This window comes from Rhinopithecus roxellana, chromosome 10 (genome assembly GCF_007565055.1).
Source record: "Rhinopithecus roxellana isolate Shanxi Qingling chromosome 10, ASM756505v1, whole genome shotgun sequence".
Taxonomy (NCBI): domain Eukaryota; kingdom Metazoa; phylum Chordata; class Mammalia; order Primates; family Cercopithecidae; genus Rhinopithecus; species Rhinopithecus roxellana.
In genome coordinates this window covers 107,393,432-107,410,085 of record NC_044558.1, presented here as the reverse complement: position 1 = coordinate 107,410,085, position 16,654 = coordinate 107,393,432, and the positions used below count along the sequence as shown (strand labels likewise).

The 16,654-nt window shown below is 35.5% G+C and overlaps 1 protein-coding gene across 1 annotated transcript in view; it reads left to right on the top strand.

The window, feature by feature from the left end:
- The window catches only part of CDK17 (cyclin dependent kinase 17), a 115,744-nt gene extending 102,667 nt beyond the window's left edge, over positions 1 to 13,077 (top strand). The window contains exons 11-17 of the mRNA XM_010383886.2: positions 2,393 to 2,513; positions 4,892 to 4,989; positions 5,499 to 5,604; positions 7,696 to 7,738; positions 9,039 to 9,129; positions 10,746 to 10,823; positions 11,352 to 13,077. Coding sequence (XP_010382188.1) covers positions 2,393 to 2,513; positions 4,892 to 4,989; positions 5,499 to 5,604; positions 7,696 to 7,738; positions 9,039 to 9,129; positions 10,746 to 10,823; positions 11,352 to 11,389 — 575 coding nt within the window. The 3' untranslated portion in view covers positions 11,390 to 13,077. The remainder of the gene's footprint in view (positions 1 to 2,392; positions 2,514 to 4,891; positions 4,990 to 5,498; positions 5,605 to 7,695; positions 7,739 to 9,038; positions 9,130 to 10,745; positions 10,824 to 11,351) is intronic.
- Positions 13,078 to 16,654: the final 3,577 nt, after the last annotated feature.

Here is a 16,654-nt window from a genome sequence, read left to right as displayed (position 1 = left end):
TCATGCCACTGCATGACAGAGCGAGACTCCATCTCAAAAAAAAAAAAAAAAAAAAAAATGCAAAAGGAATGTCAAGGACTATAAAAAAATCTACCTTTGGCTGGGTCCGGTTGCTGACACCCGTAATCCCAGCACTTTGGAAGGCCCAGCAGGCAGTTTGCTTGAGCTCAGGAGTTCAAGACCAGTCTGGGCAATATAGCAAATACCTGCCTCTACAAAAACTTTAAAAATTAGCCAGGTGTGGTTGTGTGCACCTCTAGTCGCAGCCACTCGGGAGGCTGAGATGGTAGGATCAGTTGTGCCTAGGAGGTTGAGGCTTCAGTGAGTCATGATCAAGCTACTTCATTCTAGCCTGGGTTGATAGAGCAAGACCGTGTCTCGAAGAAGAAGAAGAAAACTACTTTTTTCAGGGAATACTCTTGAGTGCTTTAAATTTTGCTTCTAACCTCTACAAAGCAAGCCAGGCAAATTTTACCTACAGAGCAACAAGAAATTCTGATTATTCCATGAGATAGTATGTTCAACTCTGTCTCTATTTCTTCCTTTTTTTTGTTGCATAGTAAATATGACTTCATGTGAAGGAGGTTCACATAACTTCGAGTATTTATACTATAAGGTGTTCTCTGTCCCTCTGAAAATTCTACCCTTTTCCCGTGATCAGTGAAAATCAGAAGTCTTGGAACTAGTGATATAGATAGATATTTTCACTAATGATAGAAAATGGCTTATATAATAATACCATATCACATTTAATTATTTTGGTTTAGGAGAGATTGTTTCATTTCATTCCAACCAATTTGAAATTCTAATTGTGAACTAGAAGCCCATGTAGACAAACACCGTAGTTCAGAATCCTCTCAGGAGTGGGAGAGTAGGATACAGAGGAAACTATAACTGGTAATTTGCCTTGATATGGTATGTTACGGGATAAGCACATTAGCAACCCTGTCTTTTGCCTTCCTATAACCCACTTTTAATATCAAGAAGAGAGATCAGAAACCTACCTCCATCTTGTTAATTAATTACCAAAATCAGTATGAAAATAATTTGTCAGACTTACTTCACCAAGTTGAGATGCTAGAGTAAAACTTGTAATTAAATGAAATAATGTCAACGTTGTTCCAGGTATACCCTTTTCCCATTATACTGAACTAAAATAGTATATGAGTCCTGTCTCATTAAATTTCTGATATTGTTTGTGTGACCTTATTCAGTAAAATATTGAGTTATTCTTTTGTGACATTTTTCTTTAATATTTAATCAGATATACAAAGTTATATATAACAGCAATCTCAGCCTAAAAAATTCTTCCTTGTTTTGGCCAAATAAATTAATAATTTTCCAGATGTTTTTCAAAGTTGCTTCTTCAGATCATAATTTAGAGGCTTAGAGATAGTAACAACTCTCTCACACTAGTAACTCGAGATAAAGTTGTAAACTCTAGCCTTTATTTCTGGATTATCAATGGATTCCATATTAAATTAGCAAAGGAATGGCAAATGTTTTATATCACTTACAGCACGCTTGTCCGACCCATAGCCCATGGGCTGCATGTGGCCCAGGATGGCTTTGAATGCAACCCAACACAAATTAGTAAACTTTCTTAAAACATGAGATTTTTTTACAGTTTTTTTTTTTTTTTTTTAAGGTCACAGCTGTTGTTAGTGTATTTTATGTGTGGCTTAAGATAGTTCTTCTTCCATTGTAGCCCAGGGAAGCTAAAATATTGGACACCCCTGACTTAAACAACAATTAATAATATCCAAGGACAATGAAGTCTATCTTACTCTAAAATCATCCATGTAACTTAAAACCTAAAAAGGGAGTACAGAACAGCATTGTAATTTTATTCTGAGGAAATTGTCTCTAAGTCGAGTTCTGCAAAGAAATTGTCAGTAAATCTGAGTGAGATTATGGATCAGTAACTTCACAGTTTTTGATAAAAAATGGTATAGCAAATGAAAGTTGGAATCAGGTTAAAAGGTGACAGAAGCTCATAGCTGTTAGAAGTAAAATTGTGTGTCTCAATGTCATTGGCCTGTTTTTGATTAATTTAATTGCAGTTGAGAAATAATTTTGGCATCATGATTCATGGACAGAAGGAAAACATCTTAAGTTTAGATTCACCCAGAATACTTCACCAGGTGTATTCAAACATAAAAGCAAGCATAGTCTCTGGTTGTGGAATTCTTGTTTATTTCAACTACATAAGAATTTGCTGACTCAGGGCCACTTGCACTCAACAAATTCATAAAGCTAATTGTGTTGAAGTCTCAAGAAGCTACGAATTAACCATCTCAGGCATCCCTTTGAATGGAGTCATGGTGAGAATAGGGTCTGAGAGATCCATTATAGCTTTTTCTTAACCCTTTGTTTTATTTTCCCTATGAAGGACTAGCCCGAGCCAAGTCAGTTCCCACAAAGACCTACTCAAATGAAGTTGTCACACTATGGTACCGGCCACCTGATGTGCTTCTTGGTTCCTCGGAGTACTCAACACAGATTGACATGTGGTAAATATATACAGATGTCACTGACATTTATAATTTTGAAAGAATGTAACTGTTAATGCAGGGTGTATTGATAAGTATTTGACTTTTAAGGAGGTATGATTTTAAAGAGCCATAATATAAACAGTGATTAATGAGTTCTGGCATGGGAATTAGATTACCTAGGTTTAAATACCAATTCTGCCATTTAGAACTATGTAATAACTTTATTCAAATTACTGGCCTTTGCCTCAGTTTCCTCATTTAAGGAAATGGGAATAGTAACAACTACTTTGAAGTGTTGTAGGTGATGTTAAGATTAAATGAACACTCAGAGGAGTGCTTTATGAGACACTCAATAGTATCTGATACATAGTAATTTAAAACAAAATTATTTTATCATTTAATATTCACCAAAATCTTTCTGCTTTAACTTGAACTAAAGGTAAAAATTAAAATACTGTAGTTATCTTTTTCACACACCACTTTGATCCTGACACTCTTCTACTCAAACACCATTATTGCCACCCCCTTCATTACCTATAGAATAAGGTACAATTAATTCCTCAATCTGATACTTAAGGATTTCCATAAGATGTCTCTAAAGTACCTTTTCCAACTTATTTCAGACTGTTTCTCAACAGAAATGTTCCCTTTTAGCAACATGGCATACTCGCTACCTCTCAGGAATAACGTGAACTTTCCTACCTTTGCTCTTGGTGTTCATACCAGTCCACCCATCTGGAATGCCCACTCTGGTGCCCTAACTTGGGCTCATTCCTAGTAACGTTCAGAACACAGCTTTTCATAAATCCTTTTCGGAATATACTCTAGCCTCTGGTGGCAGTTCCTTCCTCTGAACTGTGGTTGCATTTATTTTCTATGTTCTTCATGTGGTAATAAGTCATATACCTATTTCTGTTGCTATCTTGAACAATTATATAAAATGTCTCATATAACTTTTTAAAATTAATTTTTAATATTGTGGTAAAATAGTTATAAAATTTATCATTTTAACCAATTTAAGTGTATAGTTGAGACATTAAGTACATTTATATTGTTGTGCAACCATCACCACTATCTCTCTACCTCCAGAATCCTTCCATCTTGCAAAACCAAAACTCTGTACCCATTTAACAGTTTCTTCCTATTCCCCTCCCCCACCTCTGGTTTCTGGTAACCACTGTTCTATAATACTTTCTGTCTCCATGAATTTGACTGTTCTGAGTACCACTTATGAGTAGAATCATGCAGTATGTGACCTTTCGTGACTGGCTTATTTCATCTGGCATAATGTCTTTAAGGTTCATTCACATGGTACCGTATGCCAGAATTTCCTTCCTTTTTAAGGCTAAAAATACTCCATTAAATATATATTCCACATTCTGTTACCCATTTATCCATTGATGGACATTTGGGTTGCTTCCACCTTTTGACTATTGTAAATAATGCTGTTGTGTACGTGGGTACACAAATACCTTTTCAAGACCTTGCTTTCAATTCTCTCTCTCTCTCTCTTTTTCTTTTTAAGAGACGTTGTCTCGCCATGTTGTCCAGGCTGGTCTTAGACTCCTGGGCTCAAGCAGTCCTCCTGTGTTGGCCTGATTTCAGTTCTTTTAGATGTATATCTAGAAGTAGAATTGCTGGATCATATAGTAATTCTGTTTTTAATTTTTTGAGGAACCACCATATTATTTTCCATAGCAACTATATCATTTTATTTCCTATATAACACTTAATATGTAAAATTAACTTTTATATATAGCTGCTAGATTACAAGCTCTTTAATGGAAGGATTATGTCTTAAACTATGTATGTACATACAGTTCCTAGATGACTATTCTAGGAACCACCATTCTATTCTCTGAACCACCATCCATTTCTTTTCCTTCTCTTACACACACCACCTTGTACCAACATGTTCTACCTCGTTTTCCTGCATCGAAATGTCTTGAATCATTTGTTTCTCTCCATTTCTCCTGCCTAGCTTAGGTCACTGTCATCTCCTAGATTACCATAATATCTCTTCAGTTGTTTTTCCCCCCGCCTGTCTTTGTTGTTCAATCCATGGTCTACACTATTGCTAATACAAGGATTCAATGAGATAACTGATGCACTTAAAAAACATTTCTAACACATGGTAAATCTTCAGTCACTGTTGTTAGCGTTATTCTTCAAGTATTATGCAAAGGAGAGTTGGACATTTTAAATGGGAAAAATGGATATAGCAATATAGAAATTGAGACAAATAGGGTAAATGTGAACAAATTAGTTAGATCTAAAATATCTCTTCAGGAGGTTTTCCAACAGGCTAGTGCAGAATCTGCAGAGAGGCAATCTTAAGGAAAAGATTCTTGTGCTTTATATGAATTGCTAAATTATTTTCATGATCTATTTTAAAGGGGTGTTGGTTGCATTTTCTTTGAAATGGCTTCTGGAAGACCTTTATTTCCAGGATCAACTGTGGAAGATGAACTGCACTTAATTTTCCGACTGCTAGGTAACAGAAGAAATCTTTTCCCAGTGATTTTGCACCCACAATTGACTAGCTTGATCAGATTGTATCTCTGAAATACATATTTTAAAATTTGATACTAACATAAATAGCTGTTACTTAGAAGAATTAGAATGAACGCTATGAAGATAGATCCTTCTAGGTAACTTCATCTGCTAAATTTTATCTTTGTAATAAAGATTCAGTGGAAAAACAGAATATAATTAGTATGGAAAGTTGGATATCAGCGTATTATTAAGGAAAATTGCTAACTTTGGTGGTATCAACTGAATAGAAAAAGGGCCAGGCATCTGTTTTACAGTATCATTGTGAAGTCCAAACAAAAAGTCCATGTACATTTATTTCTATTATTTCAATTGCAGCTGAAATAGTTAAGTCATCTGGTGAATGTAAATTGTTCTCTAAGACACTTTGTTATATATGTGCATATATAGTTTTTATATATAAATTTTATATATATTTATAAATATATTTATTTATTTTTTTTAATTCAGGAACTCCATCTCAGGAAACTTGGCCAGGTATTTCTTCAAACGAGGAGTTCAAGAACTACAACTTTCCAAAATATAAACCACAGCCTCTAATTAACCATGCACCCAGGTATTTTTTTTTTCTTATGTGAAAGGGGAAACTCACATGATTCTTTTCAGTCTTTTGAAGGATTAGCCACAGTAAGGATTCAGGAAAAAATACATAATACACATAATCCTTACATATTTTAGGATCTTATTTAATTTGGAACTGTATACGTATTAGAATTCTAGAGTTTATGTAGATAGTTCCTTTTCCCAGAAAGAAGACATTGATTAATGCCTTATTCCGTACCACAAAGATTATGATGAAATTCCTGTTTTGCTTTCTACAGAATTATTCTGTATTTACTTAACAAAAACCTAAGAAAGATTATGTAAGTGAAATCTTGATTCTATAACACAAGGTAACCTATCAGTATTTTGACGAGTGTTAATGATGTAATTCATATTTGAAGAATATAAACTCTGTCCTATTCCTTAGCAAAATGTAACATCTAAATGTCAGCCATTCATTTAAGTTTCTTCTTAGACCTACCCCAAGATCAATCCAAGGCTCCCAATAAAATTTGAGTCAGAACATTTTTGCTTGTAGATTGTATTACATTTTTAGGAGATAACATAGAATACTGGCTGCATTTTCCATCTCCCCAACCCCCCAACCCCCCCAAAATTTGAAAGTCACTAAGATACCAAATAAGGACATCATTTGTTTTAACCCAAAGCCATTCACATTGCTCACAACATAACATACTTGTTTTGCTTCCTTTTATTTTCAAGCTAGGGAAGGAAGAGCAAAATGGTTATGACACCAAAAATATTTTTAAAGTATTTATGTGAGTTGGTACTCTTATTGTTACTATAGCAACTAATACCATTCTAACTGGATTTTCTTAGGAAGAAGAATAATATGTGCTGGGCTTTTTTTTGCACGTCTCTCCCAAGTAGCATAAATTCTATTTTTGTCCTTTAATTATTGCTTGCTTTTGGTAATGTTCCATGTAGAAGGTTGAAGCTTTTCTTTGAAGCAGAATCTCCATGACTGTAGTACCTAGTTTGTCTCTGCCCAGGGAACTCTGGATATGTGCTAGAATGGCAAACTACATAGAATGTCTAGACTGCAGCATCCACAGGACCCACTTGAGAGCACTTGGAAGAAAATGTTTCTTTACTCATTATTGTACTTTTACCAGTGAAAGGCAGTGTAAGATAGAACCTGTTATTTCTGATCAAGATAATCCCAGGCCGGGCTCGGTGGCTCACACCTGTGATCCCAGCACTTTGAGGGGGGCCAAGGCAGGCTGATCAGCTGAGGTTGGGAGTTTGAGACCAGCCTGACCAACATGGAGAACCGCGTCTCTACTGAAAATACAAAAAATTAGCCCGGTGTGGTGGTGCATGCCTGTAATCCTAGCTGCTGGGGAGGCTGAGGCAGGAGAATCGCTTGAACCCAGGAGGCAGAGGTTGCAGTGAGCCAAGATTGCACCTTTGCATTCCAGCCTAGGCAACAAGAGCGAAACTCCATCTCAAAAAAAAAAAAAAAAGATAATCCTTTAACCCTACTACTCCTAGTTATACTAATTTCATCTTTATTATGTCATTAGTTTTATATCCCTTACTGATGAAGGTTTATGAAGTTATTGTAACATATTTAAATTGAACTCAATACCTTCTAGTACCTCATGCAGCGGACAACTCTAAAAATTTGTTCCTGAATAGCTCGTTTCTGTGTTTGTCTTGAACAACGGTGATACATTTTGAGGTCACTTATCTCTGTGTTTTCACCTACGTAATAGGAAAATGATGCTCTTATAAACTTGCCTTTAGTGAAAGACTGTGAAAAGTGATACAGTATTTAAGCTTTCTTAATACTGTAAGTTACATTGTTTTGAGACAGCATGGTGATTTTTTAAATTCTTTAATTTGTTCTTGGATATTGAAAATTCAAATTGAAGCCAAGTTATTTATGACTTATCCTTAAACAAATAGCAAGGCCAGTCTTTTAAGACTAAAACAGATTTGAGCCTATTTGAAGGCAACAAGAGTGACTATTTTAGGGCATTTAAATTTAGCAGATTAAAACACTTGGAAAATAGTTTTACCTGAAAAGTTTTATCAGCTAAGAGAGAATAAATTTTTACTTGTTCTTTGTTGTTTCTAGGTTAGACTCTGAAGGAATTGAGTTGATAACAAAATTTCTTCAGGTAAGTCAGATCTTATAGTAATTGTTAAATAGGTAGTTAAGCCTCAGCTTCCTCATCTGTAGAATGGGATCAGTAGTACTTCCTCAGTATTGTTAATGACAAATAAAATTATCTATGCTTAAGGCACATGTGTAAGTAAAAAATAAAAATAATATGTTTTCTCCTAATGTGTCTGGGTCTCTTGTCACTTACAACAGTCTGAGGTAGTTGGTTATCGGCATTGATCAGCCGTGTCAAGGCCACATTCTCTGCGATTGATGCTCTCTTACGTTCTCTTTTCCTTATACCTACAGCCTTTGTAGGATGCTCTGCCTCCAGATACCATTCACAGTTCCCTCCAAAGCAGGAACAAGAGGGGACGATAAGTCCCTTTATTACCAGCCACATTAGTCCTCTTGGAACTTGGAAGCAAAAGCTTTACAGAAACCCCTACAAGGTTTCCTTCCAAGTCTCATTGACCAGAACATTAATTGTAGGAAAGACTGGGAATTGGGGAGCAGGATTGTCATAATTAGCCTAAATTTAGAAGAGTTATGATTCATGATTCATCTATCAGAGCTAATGGACACCTTGAAGAAACCTAGGTTGTATCATCAAAGAAAAAAGGGAAATGAGTAATGGATAGGTAATTAAGAATGGCTGCCATAAAAATACTAGGTATGTGTCCACCAGTCCTTTGGTGTTCATGAAGAGAAGTAACTACACAGGTCAAATATTTTAATTTTTCTTTGCTTCAGAAAGTACAAGGAATGTAAATTCTTATTTAAGATCTAGCCATATCTTAGAAATGTGGAACTGAGATGATATTACGCAGTCTCAGCAGTGACTCAAATTAGAGTATAACTGGAGTATTCCAAATTGTTGATTGAAAAATAGTCATCGTATTAAATAATCAAGATTTTTAGGCCGGGCTCGGTGGCTCAAGCCTGTAATCCCAGCACTTTGGGAGGCCCAGGCGGGCGGATCACAAGGTCAGGAGATCGAGACCATCCTGGCTAACACGGTGAAACCCCTTCTCTACTAAAAAATACAAAAAACTAGCCGGGCGAGGTGGCGGGCACCTGTAGTCCCAGCTGCTCGGGAGGCTGAGGCAGGAGAATGGCGTGAACCCGGGAGGCGGAGCTTGCAGTGAGCTGAGATCTAGCCACTGCACTCCAGCTTGGGCGACAGAGTGAGACTCCGTCTCAAAAAAAAAAAAAAAAAAGATTTTTAAAAAATAGCTTTAAATGCTAATTTGCCCATCTACTTTTTATAGTAATTAGAGAAAAAGCTAATGAAGCAGTTCTTTGCTTTTTCACAGTATGAATCTAAGAAAAGGGTTTCAGCAGAAGAGGCGATGAAACATGTGTACTTTCGAAGTCTGGGACCAAGAATACATGCTTTACCAGAAAGTAAGAGAAATCCTAAAGTGTTTTTCCCGCTTTATTTTTATTTGTCCAGGGTTAGAGACTGGGGTGATTGGGGAGATGGCTATTGATTTTTAAGCCTAAGATTTTAGTCTTTTCTGTAGTTAGATTAGAATTTCTTGAAGGGAGGTATGTGTCTTATTTCCCTATGATTTAGTTATTTCTTGTAACATTGAGCACATTGTCAGGAAACCAATGTAGGAAACCAGTAGTACTTAGGCAAAGATCATTAATCTTATTGGACTTTAGTTGGAACATGTCATCTGATGACAGGCATTGTTCCTCTGCCCACTCTGGCTTCGATTTAGAGTTGTTAAAAGTGAATTTCAAACAAAAACTAATGAAGCATAACCGAAACATTAAATTGTTTTCTTGTGAAAATACAGTTTTTCTTGAGATACAAAGATGATTTTCCTTTATTGTGGTCACTCTGATTTTACTATCCCCATGACAGCAGTGAGCGTATTGTCAGAGTCACTGAAATAGCAGATTTCCCGTGCCTGAGTAACATTGATTTTACTCGTAACATTCTATTTTTAGATTACCACAGTATTTTACTTTAAAATAGAGTAAGGTGAGTGGAGAATTGGAAGAATGTTTGGGAACTAAGCTGCCAAAAGCTTTCATTAATTTCCCATTCTCATGTATTAGACAATATTGATTCATCGAAGCTTGTGTAGCCGTCAGTGACAAAGCTAATTGGAATAAAAAAATCCTTAATACTTTTCACTTCAACTTTACTGGGTGTATTTAAATGAAAGAATACCTCTTTGACAGAGATTGGAAATGAAAGAGATAAATTACAAGTGTTCATTTAAAGATATTTGTATTTCACCGGGCGCAGTGGCTCATGCCTGTAATCCCAGCACTTTGGGAGGCTGAGGCGGGCGGATCATGAGGTCAGGAGTTCAAGAGCAGGCTGACCAACATGGTGAATGAAACCCTGTCTCTACTAAAAATACAAAAATTAGCCGGGCATGGTGGCATGTGCCTGTAATCCTAGCTACTCAGGAGACTGAGGCAAGAGAACTGCTTGAACCTGGGAGACGGAGGTTGCAGTGAGCCGAGATCATGCCACTGCACTCTAGCCTAGGCGACAGAGTGAGACTCCGTCTCAAAAAGAAAAAGATATTTGTATTTCATTATTAATACCAAGTTTCACTTTGAGGTAGGCAGTTATGGTTAGACAAACCTTTTCCTTGTTTTTCACTAAAATTCTGAAGATAGCTTGAGGGCCTGATACCTTCATGTCATTGTAGGGAGACAGAATTAACACCTAGTATAATAATATATTTTGACTGGGTCTCCCAACCCCAGAAAGTCCTGGAACAGACAGTGTATATTCTCCTCAGAGAAACACTGCTCACAGCATGCTCTAACACAGAGTTGGGAGAAGAAAGGTTCTAAAGGTGGATTACTTCATTCATTTAGTTTTCTCCTCAGCACATTGGGACAAAGAGGAAAAATTTCAGCAGGGCTGTCACCTTGTAAAATGGTTTCATATTGAATCAGTATATGCTTTATAAACATGTGTTGATAGTTGGGTTGTGTTTGTTTTAATGTTAGACCTTCACCTAATAATTTTTGTCTATGCATTTTAGGTATATCAATATTCAGTTTGAAAGAGATTCAGTTGCAAAAGGACCCGGGTTTTCGAAATTCTTCTTATCCAGAGACAGGTGTGTTTGTCATAAACCATTTCACGTGTCGATCATGAATTTTTGCGTGGAACCAAGCTTTTGGTTTATAAATTGATCAGTAAAATTATTGATGTAAAAACCAATGTACAGTGCATTCCACAACTGTTTATGTTTAGCATTGCACGTACTCACTTTTCTGTATGATGTGGGCAGCTCAGTAAATCTTCAGAGAAAAATCTGACTCAGTCAAGTCAGGGATCCTGAAAGCTGCAGATGGCACAAAGACCTTTTACAAGTGACCTGGCTTGATCACTGCACACGCCATCCCTGGTACCTGAGGCAGAAGACACATCTTATGCTTCCCTAGTCATCAGGTTCATCACTTCGAAGCATAGAAGCTGTAGACTGACCCCATCAACAGAAGGGTCATTTAAGACAGTGCTGATCACTCTTACCATGGAATATTAGCTTTTGCTGGTGGGAACATTAGCTTCCTAGTCACCAAATAACTGTGTGTGGGATAAAACTGAACCTTGAACTGCCTCATAAAATGACTTTATATTTTAGGACATGGGAAGAACAGAAGACAGAGCATGCTCTTTTAAGTCTGATAACATGGTTTCAAGCCCAGCCCCCAGCCTTTCTTACCAATCAAGGACTCAGATCTGAAGGCAATTCTTTCTTTTGGTGGACTTGGAATCTCCGTTTGTCTACACTGTCCTCTTCACAGTGGAGTCTTTTTATTTCAGACCTACAGATTGTTTTTATATTTGTTGTCACAGTGTGACAATTTTTTGTACAGTCGGTTTTAAGGTCTTCTCTGCCATTAGAGCCAGTAGGTTACAGCTATTGATGTAACTGTAGCTGCAATTTTTGTGCAGGACTGAGAAACACAGTGCATTATTTATTGCGGAATCATTGCTGCTAAATAACTACTGTCTGTTTATTTAACACAACAATTGAATGCCTGAAGAAGTTGCAGTGGCTTTATTATATGTGAATGCATCTGTTTCTCCTCACGAATTATTTTACTGCTGCATTTTTTGTTTGTTTTTAAAATTAAACTGCAGTGTTTCCTGGAATGTAAATTTAGCTTTGCTTAATAGTAAAATAAGTGAGCCATCTTGAACACTTTAATTTTATACTATATAATTTCTTAATGAACATTGGCAAATAGAGTAGCTAAGAGATTGACAAGCACATTATGTTTAGATAAGCATGTGATGCAGAAGTTGATTCAAGCAAGTGAATCCCTGACACTTTGAGGATCTCACATTAGACACCAACAAATTAAGGCTCCAAAATTATTTATTTTTTACCTGTTCCTCACATTAGAAACGTCTACTGCATATTACTGGATATTTGTATACTAATATGCTTACATCTTTTACATTGTGTTTTAAATTTAGTTAAAAGTTAACTGTAGAAGTCCATTCAAACACGAAGTCTTGTTTTGTTTGTTTTAAATACATTTATTTTATTAGAAAGGATGATACTTCATTGGGGAACAGTTTCTTTCATTTGGGGGCTATGTGTTTCAATAACATTCACTTGGAATCAGCTGAAAGCTGTAATATGTCTTTGAAATGAGCCATGATAAATTACAAACGAGAAATGAGAACTTAAAGGATTGCTTGAAATTATTGTCGGTATTATCTGTTTACCAGAGATACTAAATATTAGTTTTAATTATGCATCTCTTTGAACATCATAAACACACTTTGGTGTTGGTAACAGTATTTTAAGCATTTGTGTTCACTTTTAAGGACTATTTGTTTAGTGCATCTTACTATAAATCTTAATTGGTATATTTTGAAATGGTCGTGTAAATTTTTGCCTTATATATCATGAAAATAGTCATAACTTAATTTCTTTTCCTGAAATTCACTGTAAAAACATTCAGGGGTCCTACCATTTCTGTTCAGGAAATCTTGTAGTTTATTGTTGTTATTTAACAGTATTAAGTGGATTTTTGTATATTTCATTTTAACTTTATTTGTGAATAGTGATTGTGGCATGTTTGGGGTGTTATTTTAATATTTCATGATACTGAAATTTTAATTTTTAAAAAAAATTTTCTGGAAGAAACAGATTCATGTGTAATGGTGAATATTGGACCACTACTGCTTTTCACATTTGTAAATTGGTTTTATGTTAAACCTTGTAGCCTAACAAACTGCTGTTCTTTCTAACTGACAGACATGTATTAATATTGTACTTTGAAGGTTATAAATATGTGGAAATTCCTTCATTTTGTTTTGAAATTTATAATAACAAAATCTCCATGTTGTTAGAATGTGGTTTTATTGAGTCGCAGTTCTTTCTTGGGGATGAAAGCTGTGCCAAGTGGGGTCCTTTCCTTTTATGGGTCATTCTTAAGATAGTGAAGTCTCACTGTGCTAGAGGTGTTACTGCTTTCTGTTTGTGCCAATCATTTGCTTAGTAATTTCTGCTGTTTTTTTTTTATAGCACTCTCAATTATAAAGTTTCAAATTTGTCATTTCATAGAATGTATATTTGATTTGTTGCAAATTTGACATATAGTTTTTCATAGGCTTAATTCTTGCGTATAAAAGGTGAAAATATATATCCATTTGTTACATAAAATGTTTCTTCCTAGGAATTCCTAGGGGTATTTCTTCATTGTATTAAGGAATTTGGCAAGCAAACAAGTGTTTGTTTTTTTGTTTTATTTTTGATACTTGAGCACCATTCAGATCCTGAAAACATTGCAGTGAAGGGAATTGAAACTCCGAAACTGGGAACTTTGAATACCTATGATTCCTCTTAAACTGATAAGGTTCTTAAAGGTAAGAGAAGATGCCTTTTATGTTTTCTTTCCAAGTGGTACTGTGAACACACATTGGATGTGTCACTTTAGGTGTATACAGTGGCTGCATTCTGTCTGAGGCTTTATCAACTTTCATTTGAAAGGCTGTTAACATATAATAATCTATCTTTTGGACTCGGGACAATTTATGTGGGTTGTTTTTATCTTTTAAAAATTGTGTTGATATATATATCTCTCTCTCATAAAATTTGGCATTGTAATTATTTGTATGTGTACAGCTCAGTGGCATAATTATAGCCAGAAAGTTATATAACAGTTACCACTATCTACTTCTTAAATTTTTCATCACTCCAAACAGCAACTGTGAACCATTTTACCCTGCCCCAGCCCCTGGTAACTGCTAATCTACTTTCTGTCTCTCTGAATTTGCCCATTCTGGGTATTTCAAATAAGTGGAGTCATACCGTATTTGTCCTTTTGTGTCTGGCTTATTTCATTCAGCATAATGTTCACAGTTCATCCATGTTTAGCATGTATCAGAACTTCTTTTCTTATCATGACTGAATAATGTTCTATTATGATTATACATATTTTGTTTATCAATTTATCTGTTGATGGACACGAGGATATCCCATCTTTTGGCTTTTGTGAATAATGCTGTGTGAACATTGGGGTATAAGCACCTGTTTGAGTCCTTGTTTTTAATTATTTGGGGAGTATATACACCTAGGAGTGGAATTGCTGGGTCATATGATAATTCTGTGTTTGACTGTTTGAGGAACTGCCAAAATGTTTTCCACAGTGGCTGTACTATTTGATATTTGCAGTAGTAATACATGAGGGTTCCAGTTTCTCCTCATCCTTGCCAATTCTTTTTTCCCTCTTTTTTTATTACAGTCATTCTAATAGGTTGAAGTGGTATTTCATTGTAGTTTTTATTTGCATTTACCTAATGATTAGTGATGTGGAACATCTTTTCATACTTTTTTGGCCATTTGTTTATTTGCTTCGGATAAACCTTTATCCAAAGGTTTATTCAAGTACTTTGTCCATTTTAAAAATAGGGTTGCTTGTCTTTTTGTCACTGAGTTGTAAGAGTTCTTTGTTTTGACTATTACATCTTTATGAGGTATTTGATTTGTAGTTATTTTCTCCTGTTTTTTGGGTTCTCTTTCACTTTCTTTGGTGTCCTTTCGTTGCACAAAAGTTATTATTTTTTATTTTATGTTTATTTATTTATTTTTGAGACGGAGCCTTGCTCTGTTGCCCACACTGGTGTGCAGTGGTGCAGTCTCGGCTCACTGCAACCTCTGCCTCCTGGGTTCAAGCGATTCTCCTGTCTCAGCCTCCCAAGTAGCTGGGATTATAGGCATGTGCTCCATGCCTGGCTAATTTTTGCATTTTTAGTAGAGACGGGATTTCACCGTGTTGGCCAGGCTGGTTTCGAACTCCTGACCTTGTGATTTGCCCACTTGAGCCTCCCAAAGTGCTGGGATTACAGGTGTGAGCCACCATGCCCAGCCAAAAGTTTTTAATTTAATGACATCCATTTTCTCTCTTTTTTTGTTGCCTGTACTTTTTGTGTCATATTTAAGAAAGTATTGTCATGTTTCAGAGGTCATAAATTTTTGCTCTTATAATTTCCTTTAAGAGTTTATATTTTTAGCTGTCACATTTAGAGCCTTGATCCATTTAAATTTTTATATGTGATATAAAGTAAGGGTCTGACTTTATTCTTTTGTATGTGAATATCAATTTTTTTTTTCCAGCACCATTTGTTGAAAAGACTGTCCTTTCCCTCTTGAATGGTCTTGGTGCCCTTCTCAGAAATCAGTTGACCGTAGATGTGAGGTTTGTTTCTGGGCTGTCAGTTCTGTTCCATTTGTCTATATGTCTGTCCATAAGGGTTTGTAGCACAACATTTTGATTACTGTCTTTAGAACGTTTTAAATCAGAAAATGTGAGTCTTCCAACTTTGTTCTCTTTCAAGATTGTTGTAGCAATTCAGAGTCTCTTGAAATTCCATATGAATTTTAAGATGGAATTTTCTATTTCTGCAACAACAACAAAACACCATTGGGATTATGATAGGGATTGCATTAAATTAGAATCTATAGATCACTTTGGGTAGTATTATAATTGTAATAATATTAAATCTTCCAATCTATGAACACAAGATGTCTTTGCATTTAGTTAGGTCATCTTTAATTTCAGCAACATTTTGTAGTTTTCCGTATACAAGTCTTTTGCCTTAAATTTATTCATAATCTTCTTATTCTTATAGATGTTATTGTAGATGGAGTTGTTTTCTTAATTTCTTTTTGGATATTTTTCATTGGTAGTATATAGAAATACAAGTAATTTTAGTGTGTTGCTTTTGTATGCAGCTTTGCTAAATTTGATTATTAGCGTTAACAGGCTTTCTGTGGAGTCTTTAGGGTTTTCTACACATAAGATCTTGTTACCTGCAAGGAATGATAGTTTTACTTCCTCCTTTATAATTTGGATGCTGTTTATTTCTTTCTCTTGCCTAATCGCTCTGTCTAGGACTTCCAGTACTATGTTGAAGTGATGAAGGAATATGTCCTTGTCTTCTTTTGATCTTAGGGCCAAAGCTTTCAGTCTTTCACCACCGAGTACGCTATTAACTGTGTCTTTCTATGTATGGTCTTTAATATGTTAAGGAAGTTCCTTTCTATTCCTAGTTGATTGAGTATTTTTATCTTGAGAATATTGGGTTTTCTTCAAATGCTCTTTCTCCATCAATTAAGATTATTTGTTTTCTATATTCTATTGATGTATATTACATTGATTTTCATATGTTAAACCACTCTTGTATTCCTTGGATAGATCCCACTTGATTATGGTATGTAATTCTAATACGCTGCTGAATTCAGTTTGCTAATATTTTTTGAGTATTTTTGCCTGTATTCGTAAGGTATTTGGCCTGTAGTTATTCTTTTCTTATAGTGTTTTTGTCTGGATTTGGTATCAGGGTAATGCTGGCTTAATAGAAAGAGTTAGGAAGTGTTCTCTCCTCTTCAGTTTTTTGGAATAGTTTGAGGATGGGTGTTAACTC